This window comes from Kogia breviceps, chromosome X (genome assembly GCF_026419965.1).
Source record: "Kogia breviceps isolate mKogBre1 chromosome X, mKogBre1 haplotype 1, whole genome shotgun sequence".
Classification (NCBI taxonomy): domain Eukaryota; kingdom Metazoa; phylum Chordata; class Mammalia; order Artiodactyla; family Physeteridae; genus Kogia; species Kogia breviceps.
Window position 1 is genome coordinate 133,981,832 of NC_081330.1, and position 19,790 is coordinate 134,001,621.

The 19,790-nt window shown below is 52.2% G+C and overlaps 1 protein-coding gene across 8 annotated transcripts in view; it reads right to left on the bottom strand.

The window, feature by feature from the left end:
- Nucleotides 1–17,582, bottom strand: part of CSF2RA (colony stimulating factor 2 receptor subunit alpha) — a 31,059-nt gene extending 13,477 nt beyond the window's left edge. The window contains exons 1-4 of one of the 8 annotated variants that reach the window (XM_067023404.1): nucleotides 7,427–7,562; nucleotides 6,789–6,991; nucleotides 962–1,069; nucleotides 345–487 (exon numbers count right to left, since the gene is read on the bottom strand). In XM_067023404.1, the coding sequence (XP_066879505.1) occupies nucleotides 345–487; nucleotides 962–1,028 (210 nt within the window). In that variant the 5' untranslated portion in view covers nucleotides 1,029–1,069; nucleotides 6,789–6,991; nucleotides 7,427–7,562. The other 7 variants (XM_067023407.1, XM_067023406.1, XM_067023405.1 and 4 more) reach the window with 7 other exon arrangements.
- Nucleotides 17,583–19,790: the final 2,208 nt, after the last annotated feature.

A 19,790-nucleotide genomic window follows, 5' to 3' on the forward strand; every position in this document is an offset into this window, starting at 1 on the left:
TGTATCCAAGTCAGTCTGTTTTTATTTCCATTGAACAGGCAGAGCTAATGCTATTTCTTTCTCAGGATTAAGTCTTGCAGGTGGACCAAATGAGCAAAAGCCTGCCACTGCAGGCAGCCAGGAGCCCCCAGGCTAATTGGAATAGGGATGCCTGAGGGAGGCATGGGGTCCTCTCAGGGAATCAGCCCTCTGGACACATCTTGGACACGAGCAGCACACTTTGCTGGTGCACTTTGAGCCATGAGTCTGCGATGTGTCCCAATGTCACGTGCATGTTTTTTATTTGTCCTGCTCGACGAGAGCTCTACAAAGAACAGTGATTGAACACATCTAATCCATCTTACCTTTTTTTTAATCTGTCCCTTCTCCTTGTGAATCAACACACATTCTGCGTAGGTAGCGTTTTCCTGGCAGTCCCAAGTTAATTTTGTCGTCTTTGGGTCAAACTTCACGTTTAGACTGGAGTTCTGTTCCACGGTCGGAAGATCTGAAACATACAGCCTCGGGAGTCAGAAACTACCCTTCTCCTGTCTCCATTCTCCCTTAACCAATGCATCTCACATCTTGTGAGCAGAGATCAGGGCTGGGAATCGCTGTTCCCCTACCCCTCTCACATCCTTATCACCCCCTACCCTGTTCCCACCTCTCCTTCCTGCCCTTTCTACAAGGGGAGACGTCCACTGTGGAAATACACGAAGGCCAACAAAGCAGGAAGGAGCAAAGGCTATTTATTCAGATCCTGCCATAGTAAAGGGAGTTGGCCACCGTCACCTGTGTCTGCAGAATGGGTGGGGGAGAATTCCCATCGCCAGAAGGGGGTGCACAACAGGAGGTGTGATGCTGGTTGAACGTTGCATGTGAGGATAAAATGAAATTAGATGCAGGCATTGGCATGTGTCCCCCAGAACCCAGGGTCATGGGAATGAGACCAGCAGGACTCAGAGGTCAAGCTCATTCATACGTTTATCCAAGTGCTCCTGGGCCAGGAGGAGTGAGGGGGCCAGCAGCATGGAGAGTAGGACGGCCATCGCCAGGGCACACACGGGGCTGCCCGAAGGACGTGGAAGTGCTGGGGGAAGAGAAAATCGGCTTTCATAGGGGGTCTTGACATGGAGACCAGTGATGTTTCCCTGGGGGAATGTCCAGGGAGAAAACACAGGACTCTCTCCAGGGTGATGGTGACCTGGCCAGCCTGGGTCACTGTTGGCTACAGAGGGTCCTCAGGCATCAGTTAACCTCAGAGGTGGCCCCAGAACCAAGAGCCTGTCCTCAAGCCTGAGCACCAGGCTCAGTCTTCCCTGTTACCCTCTGAATCACTTAGGGCAAGTTGCCCCCCGCCTGGTCTGTAACCTGGTGGCAGGGGTCGGGGGGTGGGGGGATAACTCCCAAGTCCAAGGCAAGGAAACGCCATGTACCGCGCCTGAGGATGGGGTTCCTTCGTGCAGTGGGAGACCCTCCACCTGACCCTTCAGCATCCTTTCTCCACAGCCTTAGGATGAGGGTCCCTCCATGCAGTGCATTTGGGGAAACCCAAACCCTGCGTCTCCGACTTGGTTATCACAGTCTGTGGACGGGAACCCCTCTGTGCAGTGCCTTTCTCTGTGCCCTAAGAGACTGAAAGCCCCCAGCCATAGCTGTTTCTCTATCCCCAGAAATACGTCCCCAGCATACGGGTATCAGGGCGCTGGATACACATTTTACAAATCGAGTGGGTTATTTCTCCAGAGCAGACTCTGCTAAAAGCAGGTAGAGCCCCTGGAGCAGCTGCTGAAGTTCGGAACAGAATAACAGGTATGGTCTATGTAAGAAAATATAAGCCATTTATATATATATATATATATACACACACATTATTATATAATTCCCCTATGTATTATGTATAAAATCTATCTCTTCATTTATAATATATATCTTCATATAAAATTGTATATATAATGTGAATTATATAGAAATAATTCATGTTTGTAAGAATATGAACAATTTTATAAATAATATTGATACATAAGGACATTCCGTCACTTATTTATATTGTCTTTATGCTAGGAGACTCTCTGACAAGCTTGCTTCACACTTTGATCCCTTCATTATTCAGACCTGATGAGGGAAGTTGATAAACGAGCAGAAAGACAGAAACATTATCAGACAGATGTCACGAGTTTGTGGCAGCTGAGCCTGACGTGGATGTACAGTTCCCCACAGAGCCTGGAAACTGGGGACCTTTTCCTGCCCCCCAGGAAAACTGTGGCCTGTGTTACTTTGCTTGTGCTCCTGAAACAAATTCCCACAAACTTGGCATTTTATTTTTAAATTTTTTTTATAAATTTCTTTTTATTTATATTATTTATTTTTGGCTATGTTGGGTCTTCGTTGCTGCGTGCGGGCTTGAAGGAGGTGGCTTCCGGAAGCTGGAAAAGGCCAGGAAACACGTTCCCCTGTGGAGTTTTCACAGGGAAGCAGCTCTCTGCCAATTCCTTGGTTTTACCCCAAAGGGACCCTGTCAGACTTCTGATCTCCAGCACCGCAAGAGATTAAGTGTGTAGTTTTTTAAATGCCAAGTCTGGGGCTTCCCTGGTTGCAGAGTGGTTAAGAATCCACCCGCCAATCCAGGGGATGCGGGTTCGAGCCCTGGTCTGGGAAGATCCCACATGCCGCAGAGCAGCTAAGCCGCCTGTGTGCCACAACTACTGGGCCTGCGTTCTAGAGCCCGTGAGCCACAACTACTGAGCCCACGCGCCACAACTACTGAGCCCGGGAGCCACAACTACTGAAGCCCACGCACCTAGAGCCCGTGCTCCTCAACAAGAGAAGCCACCGCAATGAGAAATCTGCTCACCACAAAGAAGAGTAGCCCCTGCTCGCGACAATTAGAGAAAGCCCGTGCGCAGCAAAGAAGCCCCAACGCAGCCGTAAATAAATAAATCAATAAATTTATATATTTTTTAAAAAGATGCTTTGGGGAAAATTACAGCCCCTTTGCTTAGTGTCTCATTGCTTTGACTCTCTCTTACTAATCAGACTGGATTTGGGGAGAGTGGAACAAGAAATGAGCGTTCAGGTTTCCTTTATGATATTAACACATCTTTTGAGATCTTAAAATATTTTTTAAAACTTGAGTTTTGCAACAATTAAAAAGAGTCATTAGGAACAAAACAGAAAAATAGAAGCAGTAAGTACACAGAGAGACACGGAGGAACTTTCAGTGCATGTGACTAAGTAAAAGAACCAATCTGACAAGGGCATGTAGTGCATGATTCCAGCTCTATGACATTCTGGAAAAAGCAAAACAGTGCAGACAGTAAAAGGATCAGTGGTTGCCAGGGGTTAAGAAGTGGAGCACAGGGGAATTTTAGGGCAGTGGAACTAGTCTGCATGACACTATATATAACGATGGATACAGGTCATCACACATTTGTCCACACCCATGAGATGTGCAACACCAAGACGGACCCCTAATGCAAATTACGAACTTGAGTCAAGAGTCATGCGTCCAACGTGCTCCATCAGTTCTAAGAGATGTACCACACTGACGAATGGTGTCCATCACAGGGGTGCTATCTGCAGGGAAGTGGGTACATAGGGATCCCCTATACTTTCCACCTAATGTTTCTGTACACCTACAACTGCCTTACACAAAGTCAATTAACATTACAAAAAAATAGTACTACAAAAGCACCACGCTCTATTCCGATAAAGCCGCACTCCCCAGAAAACACCTGGTCTTCGGGCTGGGCTTGGGGTGGCATCTGCGGCTCTGCTCCCCGTTTCCCCAGTAGCGTTTCTGGTTGTGGTGATTCATGTTTTGGTGTTGCTGTGACTTGGAATGTGGCCTCACCGCTTTCCTTCTCTTGCGCCAAGTTCCGCCAGTGCACACCGCACCTCTTCACGCCCCCAGGAATACCATCCTTTTAAGGCTTCATCTTTTCTTTGAAAAGAGGCATGATCATATTTTCTGTAATTTCCTTGGATTTATGGAGTCTATTGGTCTAAATGCAGCCTCTGTCTCTTGGTGTTTTAGTTTCCTGGGGGCTACCCTAAGAAATGACCACAAGTTTTCTTTCCTTTCTCTCTCTTTCCTCCCTCCCTCCCTCCCTTCTTTCCTTCCTTCCTTCCTTCCTTCCTACCTTCCTTCCTTCCTTCCTTCCTTCCTTCCTTCCTTCCCGGCTCCAGTAGATGAGCCAGTCCGGCCTTCGACAGAGGAGGTGGGAAAGGAGGCGCGTTCATGGCAACAGTGAATTAAACGTAGAAGGTGCCGGCGGCTTCTTAGCAGAGGCAGCTGGGGTGTGAGAAGAGGGTGTCTGGTGCTTGTGAAGCATCAGCAGGCTTGGGACAGTCACGAACAGGTCTCCGAGGGGGTGTCCAGGTGATAACGGGCCAGGGGGACTGGGCATGTGAAGGCAGCTGGCATGAAGGGGAGGGTCTTTGCTGGTGGACATGGGTCACAGAAGTCGGGAGGTCCCCCTTGTACTTGTACGATAGATGCCAAAGTCACCCAGGGTGACCCAGGCAAAGAGTGGAATGCCACGGAGGAGATGGGCCAGCGGTCCTCCGATGGCGGGTCTTGTAGGTCGTGCGAGAGCCTTCGCGGAAGGTGGAGGAGCCCCCTTGCTGGGGCTGGAGCCCAGGAGGGAGATATGATAATGAGGAAAAGGAGGTCCAAGGGGTAGGTGTGCTGGGCGTAGTGGGAGGGACCTCCAAAAAGCAGAGACAGGACGGGATTGGATGGAGAAGGAGTGAATTAGGGAAATGCCAGGAGGAAGGAAGGAAGGCCGGGAGGGAGGGAGGGGGGAAGGAAGGAAGCGGGGAAGGAAGGAAACAAGGAAGGAAGGAAGGAAGAGGGGAAGGAAGGGAGGGAGGGAGGGAAGGAAAGAAAGAAAGAAGGAAGGAGGGAAGGAGGGAAGGAAGGAGGGAAGGAAAGAAAGAAGGAAGGAGGGAAGGAGGGTAGGAAGGAAGGAGGGAAGGGAGGGAGGGAGGGAGGGAAGGAAAGAAAGAAGGAAGGAGGGAAGGAGGGAAAGGAGGGAGGGAGGGAGGGAGGGAAGGAAAGAAAGAAGGAAGGAGGGAAGGAGGGAAGGGAGGGAGGGAGGGAGGGAAGGAAAGAAAGAAGGAAGGAGGGAAGGAGGGAAGGAAGGGAGGGAGGGAAGGAAGGAAAGAAAGAAGGAAGGAGGGAAGGGAGGAAGGGAGGGAGGGAGGGAGGAAGGAAGGAAGGAGGGAAGGAAGGAAGGAAGGAAAGAGGGAGGGAAGGAAGGAAGGAGGGAAGGAAGGAGGGAAGGGAGGGAGAGAGGGAGGGAGGGAGAGAGGGAGGAAGGAGGGAAGGAAGAAAAGGAAGGAAGGGAGGAAGGAAAGAAGGAAGGAAGGAAGGAAGGAAGGAAGGAAGGGAAGGAGGGAGGGAGAAAGGAAATAGATACCCTGAATTTTCATCATCTCCTCCTGGCTGGATCCCAACAATGGAGGACCCCACCCACTCCCTTTTTCAGGTGTGCACACCTGGGCCCCCACACAGCACCCAGCCTCAGATTCCTGCCCCCAACTGCCCCCCACCCCCTGGGACCTCACTTGCTATCGGAGAGGAAATAAAAGCCACAGACCAGACCTGTTCCAACTTCCCCACCCGACTGACATCTCCTGCCCTCCTCCCACGATGGGAAAGCACCCAGCTCCCTCCACCTGCGAACGGGACCCTGGACCACCCAGCTTTCCTCTGGGTCTTGTCCCTGATCCTCTGTGCTGGGGCCTGGGCACCCTCCGACTGCACCCCTGAGGCTCTGGGAGGGGGCCTTCCTGGGTCAGTGCACGCCCACAGCGACTCTTGCCTTGCCTTGATTTTCACATCCGCAATTTGTGCAATGCCCTCGCGGTTTGAGCTGAGCTTCACTTAACGGACGGGGGATGGGCCGTGGGCAGGGTGCGGAAGGACCGCAGTCCGAAGCATCTTAGCCCTCAGTGGTTACAGCACCTGCGTTCCTCACCTGGCCCTCCGTCCCGTCAGCTTCCTGGGTGCACTTCTCTCCTCCTTAGTGCCGCACCGTACCTGCCTCGGGGAGGGGCGTGGACACGCAGCGGGTACCCAGGGATACACACTATCTTAGACTGATCGACACCCTACAACCCAGTTCCCCATTCAGCTTCCTCTGAACTGAAACCCCCTTGGCTTCTTGGTCACTGTGATGGGGCAAAGCCAGAAACTTCTGTAAACTTGACTTAAAAAAAAACCAGCCAAGTTCTCACACACCACAGAGGGACACAGAAATCCAGGCAAAGGTTGCTACGTTAAATCATCAGTTCACTGCAGCCCCCGGCTCTTGGTCAAAGATGGCGAGAAAACGTCCAGAGGACACCACGCAGAGCATGAGATCATCAGTGCTATAACGCATCATGTTCAGACATTACCTGGTTTAACTCTCACCCCCGTTGTACGAGGCAGCTCCTGGTCCCCTCACAGAAGTGGCCGGAAGACCAAAGTCCAGTGAAATCTCATTCTTTCACTTTACTTGTTGCCTTGATTTTTTTTTTTAAGTCGAGGCAAAGTTCACATGGTATAAAATTCGCCCTTTTAAAGCGTACAGCTCAGCAGCACTTAGCACATTCATAATGTTGTGTATCCCACCACCTCTCTCTGGTTCCAGAACCTTCTCATCGCTCCAAAAGGAGACCCCGTCCCCATGAGCTGTCACAGCCCCACCAGAGTCCCTCCAGCCCCCAGACACCGTGAACCCATTCTGTCTCCGTGGACTTGTCCGTTCTGGTTGTTTCCTATAAATGGAATCATGCCATGTTTTGCCTTTTGTACCCACCTTCCCTCTTTTGTTGCTTTTCCCCGGGCTCGGTTTTCTTTCCTCTTTTAAAGATTTCAGCTTTACACAGATGTCATCTGGAAAGGAGGTACTGAGACCATGTCTCAGAACAACATCTCTCAAATTCGAGGCGCACGCAGGAAACCCCTCGCAGGGCCGTGGGTCCATGGGAGACCCTTGCACAAGCTGGCGTTGTGATGTGGCTGTGGTTCCGGGGGTGGCACGGATCACTGTGGTCGCGCAACACACGGACACGCAGTGCCACGCCACCCTCTTCCACAGCATCTGTAACCTGGGCAGGCCGCCCGCTCTGCAGGACACACAGCTCCACGGAGGCGTCCCACCCGAGCCTTTGGACTGAATCCAAGCCACGGCCCAGGCCCAGGCTCGAACAGGGAACGCCGCAAACTCCCACCCTAAGCTGACTCCCCGGGACTCTGATTCAGACCTGACAACGCAGCTTCCCGTGCTACGTACAGACGTACCCGCCGCCGATAACCATCTTCACCTGACCGCCCTTCACCCCGCGGCTTTTAGGGCCCAGGATCGAGGGGGCGGACTGGCCCACCGCAGCGCGCTCGCCCCTGCCAACCCGCGCCCGTCCACGCTGCCGCCCGGCGCTCCCACACCTGGCCGACCTGACAGCGGAGTCTCCTCCTCGTCCGAGAGCAAGCGCCCGCTTTGCGCGACAATTGCAGCTCGGCTCAATATCTTCTTCTTTTTTTTTTTTTTTCCTCCTTGAGTTCCTCCCCCGCCCGTGGTGTCTCTCATTACAAGGAATTGGGGAAGCCTCGTGGTGGACTTGCCCGCCTTCACCACAGACACGGGCAAGGTCCCCTCCCTTAAAGTCGCAGCAGCTCACGAGGTCGCTCCGACCGGCTGCGAGGCGGGCCCTCGTCTCACCGCCCGATCTGGGCACCGGCGCCGAGCAGGCCATCCTGCTAACAGCTGGGCCAGACCGCGCGCCCGGCCGCCTTCACGTGTTCGGTGGAGAGCAGCCCCTTCCCTGCTCGCCTTCGCAACCGAGCCAGCTCTGTGCAGGTGCTCAGAACCTTCCTGAGTGTCCCAGGGATGTAGGAGCAGCCGGGGGGGCGGGGGGGGGGGTGGTGGCCAGCGGCTTCCCGGCTCGTGATGGGGCAACGCTGAACAGAGGCGGTCGTGGGGGCTGCTGCGGACACAAACGCAGCTCTGGACGGACGTCCCCGAGGAGGGCCCCTCACAGGAGGCGGTGTGGCGTCTCACGGGGCTACCCCCCCCCCCCCGGGTGGGAGGGAGAGATGATGTCTCCCGAGCCAACTGGGCCTTCCGGGCTTCAGACACGCAGGAACGCCGGTGCCGGATCAGAGTTTGGGAAAGAGGAGGTCCCGGCAAAGGGGGTGGAGCTGGGGAAGGCTCAGTCCTGCCTTGTTTCACCGGCTTCCCTGCTGAGCCCTGAAGGGGAGGCGTCCATCAGGGGGCTGGAGGCAGGGGTCGGCCTCAAGGGAGAGATCTGAGCAGCGGACGTCCTCCTGAGCTTCCTTCCTCCGCAGCTTCCTTCCTTCCGGGCCCGACTTCCGTTCCTGACTCTTCCAGGATTTCAGTGGCTGCAGGGTGAACACACCTGGGTAGTAAAGAGCTACCTCAGCGGCCCTTTGCACACTCTGCCCGCTGCAAAGAAAGGCCTGGCCCTTGACCAGCTCCTGGGAGCTCACCTATGAACCCTTGGAACACCGCGCCTTGTTTGCCTAGAGCCCTGGGTCACGCCCAGTGGTCTGTGTTCCAGTGGGGGTGACGATGGGACCGCGGGTCACGCCACATCCAGACCTCGGGAGGGGCTGGTGACCGAGTAACTCGGGTCAGCCATGCGGACGCCCCGTGCTGCGCGACCGAGCCCACTAAAAAGGCTGGGCGCCAAGGCTGCCTGAACTTCCCCGTCGACAAGCACCCCATGCCTGTCAGCAGGCGTCATCGCTGGGAGAAGCAAGCCCTGTCCAGGCACCCCCCCCCCCCAGGGAGACGACTCCCAGAAGCCTCGTCCCCCCTGGACCCTCTGCTCCCGGCCTCCTTTGCCCTGGGTGATTTCACTCTGGACCCCTTTGCCGTATGAAACCAGAACTGTGAAGGGAGCGGTCTCGCTGATTTCCGCAGGTCCTTCTAGGGCATCGTAGAACCCGGGGGGGGGGTCTCAGGGACCCCGACACACTGCCTGTTTGCCGCCGTGCAGGCCGCTATGTCTGGTCAAGCATGACACACACAAGAGAAGGTGAATAACTAAAGGTCCTGCACAAGCGACAGCGTGATGGTTCTCGGGACCCCCTGGTGTTGCATCTTTTTTTTTTTTAATTAATTTTTATTGGAGTAGAGTTGCTTTACACTGTTGTGTTAGTTTGTACCGTGCAGCAAAGTGAATCAGCTATATGTATACACATATCGCCTCTTTTCTGGATTTCCTTCCCATGTAGGTCACCACAGAGCACCGAGCAGAGTTCCCTGTGCTACACAGCAGGTTCTCATTAGTTACCTATTTTTATACATAGTAGTGTATAGATGTCCATCCCAATCTCCCAAGTCATGCCGCCCACCTTTCCCCCTGGGTACGCACACATCTGCTCTCTACGTCTGTGTCTCTATTTCCGCTTTGCCACTAAGTTTTTTTTTTTTTTTTTTTTTTGCGGTACGCGGGCCTCTCACCACTGTGGCCTCTCCTGCTGCGGAGCACAGGCTCTGGACGCGCAGGCTCAGCGGCCACGGCTCACGGGCCCAGCCGCCCCGCGGCATGTGGGATCTTCCCGGACCGGGGCACGAACCCGCGTCCCCTGCATAGGCAGGCGGACCCTCAACCACCGCGCCACCAGGGAAGCCCTGCCAGGAAGTTCTTCTGTATCATCTTTCTAGACTCCAGAATCTGCGTTTCTCTTTCTGACTTAGTTCACTCTGTATGACACTCTCTTGGTCTGCTTTTCCTCTTCTGTGCTTTTCCCTGGCTTTTTCAGATTCGCTCAGAGTTCCACCAGGGTGTGGACAACGGGAAGGAGAGCAAAGGAGATGCTGCCTGGTCTTGGGTGTCTTGGAAGGGTCCTTCTGGGACAGGCCGGGGAAAGCATGCGGGGTGGGGCGGGGGCATAGGCGCCAGAGTCCTCTCTAGGGACCCCCAACTTCACAGGGCTTCTCCCCATTAGACTGTCACTTCAGCACAATGCACTGTGTGTTCTCATTTTCACTTTCTCTCTTTGGGGCTTGGGAGTGTCGTTTTGTTTTTTTCCCACACAATACATTTTACCCTTTATTAAAGGGTAAGTGTAACGTTTGTCATAGGTCACATTCTGAGAACTGAATGTGGACCTGGATGATCACACTGCAGCCTTCCAGGAACTCACAAAGGAGGAGGAAAGGTTAAACCATTCCCAAGAGCTCCAGCCCTCCGGTCCAGTGCTGCTCCGGGCATCAGGGTGGGGCGGGTTGGAAGCACCCCAGGGCCCGGGGACAGGGCCACCGAGGCTGGGGACTCAGCAGCCATCACGCGCTCCAAGGAAGCGTGCGCCCTCACTCCTTCTTTTTTGTCGAGAATATTTTGGCTCTTCTGGATCCCTAGCATTTCTGTGTGAATTTTAGGATCAGCTTGTCAATTTCTGCAAAAAAAAAAAGGGCAACTGGGCTTTTTGAAGGGATTGCAGTGAATCTGAAGACCACGTGCAAGATTTCAGAGGTGTCGGCGTCTTAAGAAGATTAAGGCTTCTGATCGAACACAGGATGTCTTTCTATTTATTTGGGTCTTCTCATCCCTTTCAGCAAAGCTTTGTCGGTTTCAGTGTATAAATCTTGCACCCTTTGGTTAAACTGATGTTATTTATTTATTTATGGGTAAAATTACTCGTCTGTAAAAACGGATGTAGTCTGTTCTTTTGGATGCTATTGCAAACAGGCTTGTTTTCTTAATTTCATTTGTGGATGGCCCATCGCACGTGTGTGTTTACGCGTGCATGTCGTATCCTGCAGCCAAGCTGAATCTGTGTATTAGTTTGAAGAATTTTTTAGTGGATTCCTTAAGATGTTCTATATATAATAGCCATCCGCAAATACATATAGTTTTACTTCTCTTTTCTGATCTGCACGTTTTAAAAAGATTTTTTTTATTGAAGTAGACTTGGTTTACAATGTTGTGTTAGTTTCGGGTGTACAGCAAAGTGATTCTGTCACACATGTATCTATTCTTTTTCAAATTCTTTTCCCATTTGGATTATTACAGAGTATTGAGTAGAGTTCCCTGTGCTGTACGGTAGGTCCTTGCTGTTTATCTATTTTATATATAGTCGTGCGTGTCTGTTAATCCCAAACTCGTAATGTATCCTCCTCCCCCTCTTCCCCTTTGCTAACCATGAGTTTGCTTTCCATGTCTGTGGATCTATTTCTGTTTTGTAGATAAATTCATGCGTATTACAGTTTGGATTCCACCTGTAAGTGCTATCATAGGGTACTGATCTCTCTCTGTCTGCCTGACTTCAGTCAGTGTGATCATCTCTAGGTCCATCCGTGTTGCTGCAAGCGGCAACAGCCTCCTTGTGTCTCTCTTGATCTTGGGGACAAAGCTTTCACTCTCTCCTCACTGAGTAGGACGTGGGCTGTGGGTAGATGCCCTGTAGCAGGTTGAGAAAACCCCCTTCGACGTCCCACGTTTGTCGACTGTTTTTATCCTGCAAGGGTGCTGGTTTAGCCCAGGCTGTCCTCTCTGCCCACAGAGCCCTCTGTCACCTCCTTGCTCACTCAAGACACCGGATAATTTACAAACCCATCCCTGTCCTCAGGCCCTACTCCCGCTCCTTTTCTCCACAGGGATTAAACCTTACATCTTCTATATAATGTGCTTTGGAAAACTTAGCTGCGTTTCTGATTCTCTGGTTGCCCGGCTTGGGGTAGGGAATCTTGGCTGTAGGCACAGCCCCTGGAAGGCGGCTGGAAGATCATCGTGAGTGTCCATTTGCTGAAAGAATGGAGGAAAAGAAAGAGTGGATTAATGAATGAGTAAAAGAAAGAAACAGGGCAGCTGATGAACATTTGTGGAATCCGCACAGGGCTGTCCCATGACTGTCATATGATTTTCCTCATCTCTGTTCCTTTTCGAAATATTCCAAATGTTGATGAGAAACAATTAAACATTCTCTTCTTAATCTTTTTTCCTGATGAGAACCAGGTTATGTCTTTCTTTTTCTTATACTAAAAGTTTATTGAATAAAGAACACTCTCCAGAACACACGATCATATGGACTAGGTCTACATTACATGCAATGAGGCTGAACATGACAGTAGTTTAACACGGAATGTCAAACAAATTACTATTTCTCATTGTACAAAACTGCCTATGTAGTTGACATGCAAGAAGAAAAGTATGTTACTCTGCATTTTCACTAATCATCCGTGATGAATTTTAAAAAGGCATTTGAAGAAACTGGTAGATTTCCTTAGGATAGATTTCAAATAAATTAGTTACATGTGTACTACTGAAACTTCTTTCAACCTCTCCCGCATTCCAAAGAAAATCTTAGTGCAAACATTGAAGTTGCTGGTTACTCCAAAAGACTGTCAAACTCAGGTTATGTCTTTCTGTGCGCGTCATGTTGAAAAAATTGCAAGATGCTCATTCCTTCTATTTATTTATTTTTGGCTGCATTGGGTCTTCATTGCTGCGCGCAGGCTTTTCTCTAGTTGCGGCGAGCCGGGGCTACTCTTCGTTGCGGTGTGCGGGCTTCTCATTGCGGTGGCTTCTCTTGTTGCAGAGCACGGGCTCTAGGCGTGCAGGCTTCAGGAGTTGTGGCTCGCAGGCTCAGTAGTTGTGGCTTGATGGCTCTAGAGCACAGGCTCAGTAGCTGTGGCATCCTCCTGGACCGGGGCTCGAACCCGTGTCCCCTGAATCGGCAGGCGGACTCTTAACCACTGAGCCACCAGGGAAGTCCCGCGCGTTCGTTTTCAAAGGAGTCCTGATTGAGGCAGTGGGGTGAGGCTCCCTCCGTACACGAGATTAAGTGATATTCAGGAACACTGGCAGGAGCGTTTTTGAAATGTCCACCTCCCTGAGGTTAGAAAAATGGGGATGCACTTCAGTGCAGGCTGAATTGTTTACAAAAGGTGGTTTTTCGAAGTAACTCAGACAAAGCACATATCATATGATATCACTTATACGTGGAATCTAAAAAAAGAGTACTAATGAACCTATTTACAGAACGGAAATAGAGTCGCAGATGTAGAAAAAAAACTTGTGGTTACCAAAGGGGAAAGGGGGTGGGGGAGGGATACATTGGGGGATTGGGACTGACATATACACACGACTATATATAAAATAGATAGCGAAGAAGGACCTACTGTACAGCACAGGGCACGCAGTACTCTGTAATGACCTATATTTGTGAAAAGAATCTAAAAAAGAGTGGAGGGCTTCCCTGGTGGCGCAGTGGTTGAGAGTCCACCTGCCGATGCAGGGGACGCGGGTTCGTGCCCTCGTCCGGGAGGATCCCACGTGCCGCGGAGCGGCTGGACCCGTGAGCCGTGGCCGCTGCGCCTGCGCGTCCGGAGCCTGTGCTCCGCAACGGGAGAGGCCACAACGGTGAGAGGCCCGCGTACAGCAAAAAAAAAACCAAACAAACAAAAAACAAACAAACAAACAAAAAATAAAAAAGAGTGGAGATATATATATATACACACATATCTATCAATCAATCAATATATGTATGTATAACTGATTCACTTTGCTGTACAGCAGAAACTAAAACAACACTGTAAATCAGCTCTACCCCAATAAAAATTTAAAAAATAAAATGATTAAACCGTATTAAAAGACAAAAATAAATAAAAATTTTAAAAATGCAAAGAAAACACCCCCCTGCAAAGCGGCTTTTTCTAAAGCACGTTTGGGGCAGCCAGTCTGAAAGTCACAGCTGTAACAGAAACGGTGAGGCGCTGAGTGTCTCCATTGGGATGGTTTTTACTGACGTCACTCCCTGGAGCAGCTCCCCTGACACTGGTTAACGAACAGGGCCACGGCGATGACTCACGGGCCTGCAGCCAGTTCTACCCACACCCCGGCTGCGCGACGCCCACACCCACGGAAGCCCGACGTGCCCCCCGCGTAAGAACACTGAGGTGCCGGGCGCCGGGTGTGCCTTCAACAGGGACGGGTGCTGGGGGTGCATTTACCACCCAGGGTGGACGCTCCCCTTCCCCCCGCCGACATCGGGGTGCTTCATGGGGCCCCCAGCTTGCAAAGAGCTTCCCGCGTCTAAAGCCCAGTTGCTGATACACAGCGCCAGAGATCACAGTCGGGACAGCAGACGGGTGAGGACCCGTCTTCCGCCTTCCTTTTCCACGTCAAACCCGCCTTCCTGCAGCATCGAATTCTGCTTGACGCTATTTCACACCAGAGCTGCCCTCCCGCCGCGCCTCCTGTGGAATGTGCTCTTTACACAGGTTGGTTGGTGTGCCCAGCGGGCGGGGGAGTTTGCTTTCCTAAGTCCAGGGGACACTTGGTGATGTCTGGGGACATTTTTGGTTATCACAACCGGGAGGGGGAGATCCTGGCACGTGGCGGGTGGAGACCAGGGAAGCTGCTCCACAGCCCACAGGGCCCGGGACGCCTCACATCAGAGAGTCACCCAGCCCCAGATGTCAGTAGCGCTGAGGCTGAAACCCTGACTTAGCATCAGAGACTTTATCTATCATCTGTCTATCTGTCTATCTGTGTATCTGTCTATCCATCATCTAGCCATCATTCATCTGTCATCTCTATCGATCATGCATCTATCCATTTATCAGGCTGTCACTTCTCTGTCTGTCTGTCTGTGGCAGTGGTTCCACACCAGAGATGACTTGGCCCCCAGGGGACAAATAATGTCCAGAGGTGTTTTTAGTGTCACACTGGGGGTGGGGGGAGCTCCTGGCACGTGGCGGGTGGAGACCAGGGAAGCCGCTCCGCAGCCCGCAGGGCCCGGGACGCCCCGCATCAGAGGGTCCTCCAGCCCCAGATGCCCGTCGGGTGGGGCTGAGAAGCCCACCCCAGGCGCTGGGTGAGCCTGTCCGCTTCCCGACACCCGCTCCCGCCTGCCCCCCAGAATCACACGTTTCCTCCTTCCCCCGACTCTCCTCCAGAGCAGAGAAGGGGGGTGGGAGAAGCAAGCCAGTCGCACTTCCGGAGGAAAACAGACGCGAGGGCAGCAGCTGCTTAAGAAGCAGGGCCTCTGTGGGTGAACGTTCTGGGGAGGCTGTAGCCCGGCAAGTGGTAGCATCTCTGTCCCCAGAAATGGAAGCAGGTACTTGGAGACACATTTCCAAATAGCCCCACCTCCTCCCAACTTCCAGAAGGAGCATCGTCAGGCCACAAGAAGGCTGGGCTCGGTTGCTCTCCTTAAATGCCTGGGTTTGTGGGTTTTAGGTTTTATTTTCGTTTTATTTATTTTATTATGATGATGGTTTTTGACACGCAGCATGCGGGATCTTAGTTCCCTGACAAGGGACCGAACCCGTGCCCCCTGCAGTGGAAGCGCAGAGTCCTAACCACTGGACGTCCGGGGAAGCCCCTACTTTATTATTTTTTTAATTGAAGTATAGTTGACTACTAATATTGTATGAGTTCTAGGTGTAGAGCAAAGTGATTCAGTTATACGTGTATTGTTTTTCAGATTCATTTCCATTGTAGATTATTACAAGATGCTGAACATAGTCCCCTGTGCTATGCGGTAGGTCCTTGTTGCTTCCTCGATTTTATATATAAGAGTGTGTGTCTGTTAATCCTGAACTCCCAGTTGATCCGTCCTCCACCCCCTTTCCCCTTTGGTAACCATACGTTTGTTTTCTATGTCTGGGAGTCTTTCTGTTTTGTAAATAAATTCACCTGTATCATTTTTTTAGATTTCACATATGACTGATATCATATGGTATTTGCCTTTCTCCTTCTAACTTACTTCACTCAGTATGACAATCTCTAGGTCCATCCATGTTGCTGCAAATGGCATTATTTTGTACTTTTTCATGGCTGAGTAATATTCCATTGTATAGATGTACCACATCTTCTTTATCCACTCCCCTGTCGATGGGTTGTTTCCATGTCTTGGCTACTGTAAATAGTGCTACGATGAACACTGGGATGTGTGTGGACCTTAAACTTTTGCAACTGCTTTTCCTTAGGGAGGTAAATCGGGCCACCCCAGGAGCAGAGAGAGGAAGTCTCCACACCCATCACTAACCTGGCTTCAGGAATGGGCAGACAATTTTACGTGTCTCCTCATGTAAACTTGGGTTCTACCCGGAAGGTGAGACTTGATCAGAGAAGAAATAAAATCGTAGGATGAGTCCCTGAGGTTTTCCCTGAAGGAATGAGCATGGTGTCCACCGTCTCCTTGGCTTTCTAGATGACGGCTACAAAGGTGACACTGATTGAGGTGTTCTGGAAACTTCCACCCCGCTCTGACCAGCAAGGCAAAGGAGGATTCTGCCAGGACCAATGCACTGGAAGAACCCTGGGGCCTCACTTGCACCTCCGGCCCCTGTTTACCTCTCAACCAAGGTTCTTCTGTGCCTTGGTCTCTTCCCAGGTGTGCTGAAGCAAGGAGAGGCTTCTTCCTCCCCCTGGAAGATGCACCCAAGACACACAACACATCAGATTCCACAGGGCACACAGAATCCTTTCCTTCTGCTCTCACTCCACGGCGCATGGTGGGCCTTTGCCGTTACACTTGCTCCCCGGCCCAGCAGCCAGCAAGCCCCCACAGCATCTCCTGCACCTTGAAGATCAGCTGACAAGTGTCCTGGTAGCACATCGGTGCTCCATCGTCACAGGGCTTCTCCTCTGAGCGTCTCTCTCTGTGTCTTCTCTTCTCATAATGACACCGGTTACACTGGATTAAAGACCCACCCTCAGAAGCAGCCTCAATGTCCATGGACAGACAAATGGGTACAGAAGATGCAGTACGTATATACGAGGGAATATTACGCAGCCATAAAAAAGAATGCAATTATGCCATTGGCAGCGACATGGATGGACCTAGAGATGATCACACTAAGTGAAGTCAGACACAGACAAATATGATATCACTTATATGCGGAATCTAAAAAAAAAAATGATACAAAGGAACTTATTTACAAAAACAGGAACACACTCCCAGATATAGAAAACAAACTTATGGGTACCAAAGGGGAAAGGGAGGGGGAGGGATAAATTAGGAGTTTGGGAGTAACAGACACACACCACTGTACATAAAATAGATAAACAACAGGACCTACTGTATAGCATGGGGAACTCTACTCAATATCTTATAAAAAATATATAAAAACAAGGAATTACCATAAAGCAGAGGGAACTATTCATATCTTGCAATAACCTATAATGGAAAATAATCTGAAAACAAATTATATATATATATAAATAAAGTTTAAGGTCGATAGACATAAGCAAGACCCATTCTTAAAAACGTTAAGACTCGGGCTTCCCTGGTGGCGCAGTGGTTGGGAGTCCGCCTGCCGATGCAGGGGACGCGGGTTCGTGTCCCGGTCTGGGAGGATCCCACGTGCCGCGGAGCAGCTGGGCCCGTGAGCCATGGCCACTGAGCCTGCGCGTCCGGAGCCTGTGCTCCGCAACGGGAGAGGCCACGACAGTGAGAGGTCCGTGTACCGCAAAAAAAAAAAAAAAAAAAGTTACCTGTGTGGGCTTCCCTGGTGGCGCAGTGGTTGGGAGTCCGCCTGCCGATGCGGGGGACACGGGTTCGTGCCCCGGTCCGGGAAGATCCCACGTGCCGCGGAGCGGCTGGGCCCGTGAGCCGTGGCCGCTGAGCCTGCGCGTCCGGAGCCTGTGCTCCGCAAGGGGAGGGGCCACAGCGGTGAGAGGCCTGCGTACCACAAAAAAAAAAAAAAAAAAAAAAAAAAAAGTTAAGACTCTTCTTCCCAACCCTAATTTACAGAAAGAACTGAAAAGCCTCAGCAGAGATGAAAAGAACAAGAAAATACATCGACCAACATGGCAAGACAGAGTCAAAATCACGCAGTGCATAATCTGGACCGAAGAAAGACAGGGCAGGACCCAGAGGACAACATCCCCTGCCCAGCCCATCAGGAGAACGTGCTGGACACACAGTCAGAAATGCCAAAACAAAACCAACTGGGACCCACACCCTCCAGGATGCCTGAAGGGAAATGTGACCTCCTTACTTTCAGGTCCTGCCTTTGAGCTACATTTCTCTCCAACTTCCTGAGAGGCAGGACTTAGGCTGGTGCCGGCCCACTACTCTGGGTCCGCTGGAGGGGTCGCTCCTGGGGGAGGGGTCGCTCCTGGGGGAGGGGTCGCTCCTGGGGGAGGGGTCGCTCCTGGGGGACGGCTCGGACAGAGCGCAGTGCTCCTGGGCCACCTCTGAGCTGCCCTCAGGAGACATTCCGGGGCTCCGGACGTCCCTCCCCACCCTGGGGCCTCCCGGGGGTTGGCCTGTGCCCCGCAGGCTCACAGCTCCGCCTCCCTCACCACTCCCACCCGAGCCCAGCTCTCCTGCAGCGGGTTTGCAGAGAGCGCTACTGACCCCTAGTGACCAAAACTTCCAAAGAAAGCACAAACCCCAGGACACGATGCCGGCCAGCCAGCCGGGCTCCCAGCCCAGCAAGGTAAAGAGCTTTCAGCAGAGACCGCCCCTCCCAAGTTCCGCCCAGCAGGACCTGAGTGCAAAGGCCTTCCTTGTAGCTCAGGAGTTGCTGAGTCAGAAGATGCAGGAAGAACCTGGTTGCTTTGGTGGCTGGCTGGGTGGTCAGAGCTGCTCTGGCCCATGTCCCCTGGCGTGGGTTTAATTGTCCCCCCCAAAGATGTACTGAAATCTGACTCCCTGGTACCTGTGACTTTGACCGCACTGGGTAATAGGGGTTTTGCAGATGTAAAGAGTTGCGATGAGGGCCCCAGGGTGGGTCCTTCATCTGCCTGCACCGGCGTCCTTCAAAGAAGAGACAAATGCAGCTACGGATGCGTCTCAGAATTCCAGTGGAAGGACACTGCTGGCCTTTACGTCCGGTGTTCCCTGCGCACCCCTCCACGCAAGGGTGGACAGCTCAGACCCCAGGGCGACGGCCCTGAATCTGTCTCGCCCATCTGTCTCGTTGCTGCCCTCCCCTCATTGGAAAGGTCTCTCTGGTTTGGGGATCAGCGACAATATAGGGTGTTTTTCGGGGGGTTGCATCTTTTGAAACCCCGAAATCTTCCAGGGGACGCTGAGAACTGGGTTTCTGTTGGGAATCGGTCTGTTTCTGATGATATTCACCCGGCCATGGGTAGACCCTGGTCCCTGTGGGCGGGGGGCTCAGGGGTTCAGGGTGAAGCTTGGGGGCAGGTGCTCTGGGCAACCCCTCCAGGAAGGGCATCATATTTAGGGTGCTTTTGGCTCCAAGAAACGGTAAAAGTTAAGCTGCCCGCCAGGGAGCGGGGGCGGGGGGGTGGGCATCCTGTCCTGGGGTTTGTGCCTTGACTGGGAAGTTCTGGTCACTAGGGGTCAGTAGCGCTCTCTGGAAACCCGGTCCAGGCGAGCTGGGGTCTAAGAGCTGCAGGCAGGGAAGGGGGCCTCCCTCATCACAGGACTCAGAAACCCATCTTTGGCAAAGCAGGGGTGGTGCCCCATCGTGGATGGCTCGGCGTAAGCCGTGTGGGATCGGGATGTGCCCCTCGCTCGTGGGAGAGGTACCACTGGGCACAGGGGTGGGTTTCTCAGAGGCCCCCAGATTCTCTTCGGAATGCAGAAACTATTCTTCCCGGGGACGCCCTGTGAGGCGACCCGGGAGAGAAATCGTTGGCCGTTCCGTTTTCGGGTTTCCAACCTCGGCCAGACACCACGCCGCGAGGGGCTGGTAAGTGACCACGTGAGGGCGCAGAGAGAAGCTCTCGCCCAAATTTGGAGCCCGAGAGAGGCCACCGGGCCCAACCAAGGAGGCCTCCTTCTTCTATTTGCATTTTTTCTCCCACACCAGCACTACTCTCCAGCAGGGCGGCTGCAGCACAGGCTCGGTAACGGTGTTGGG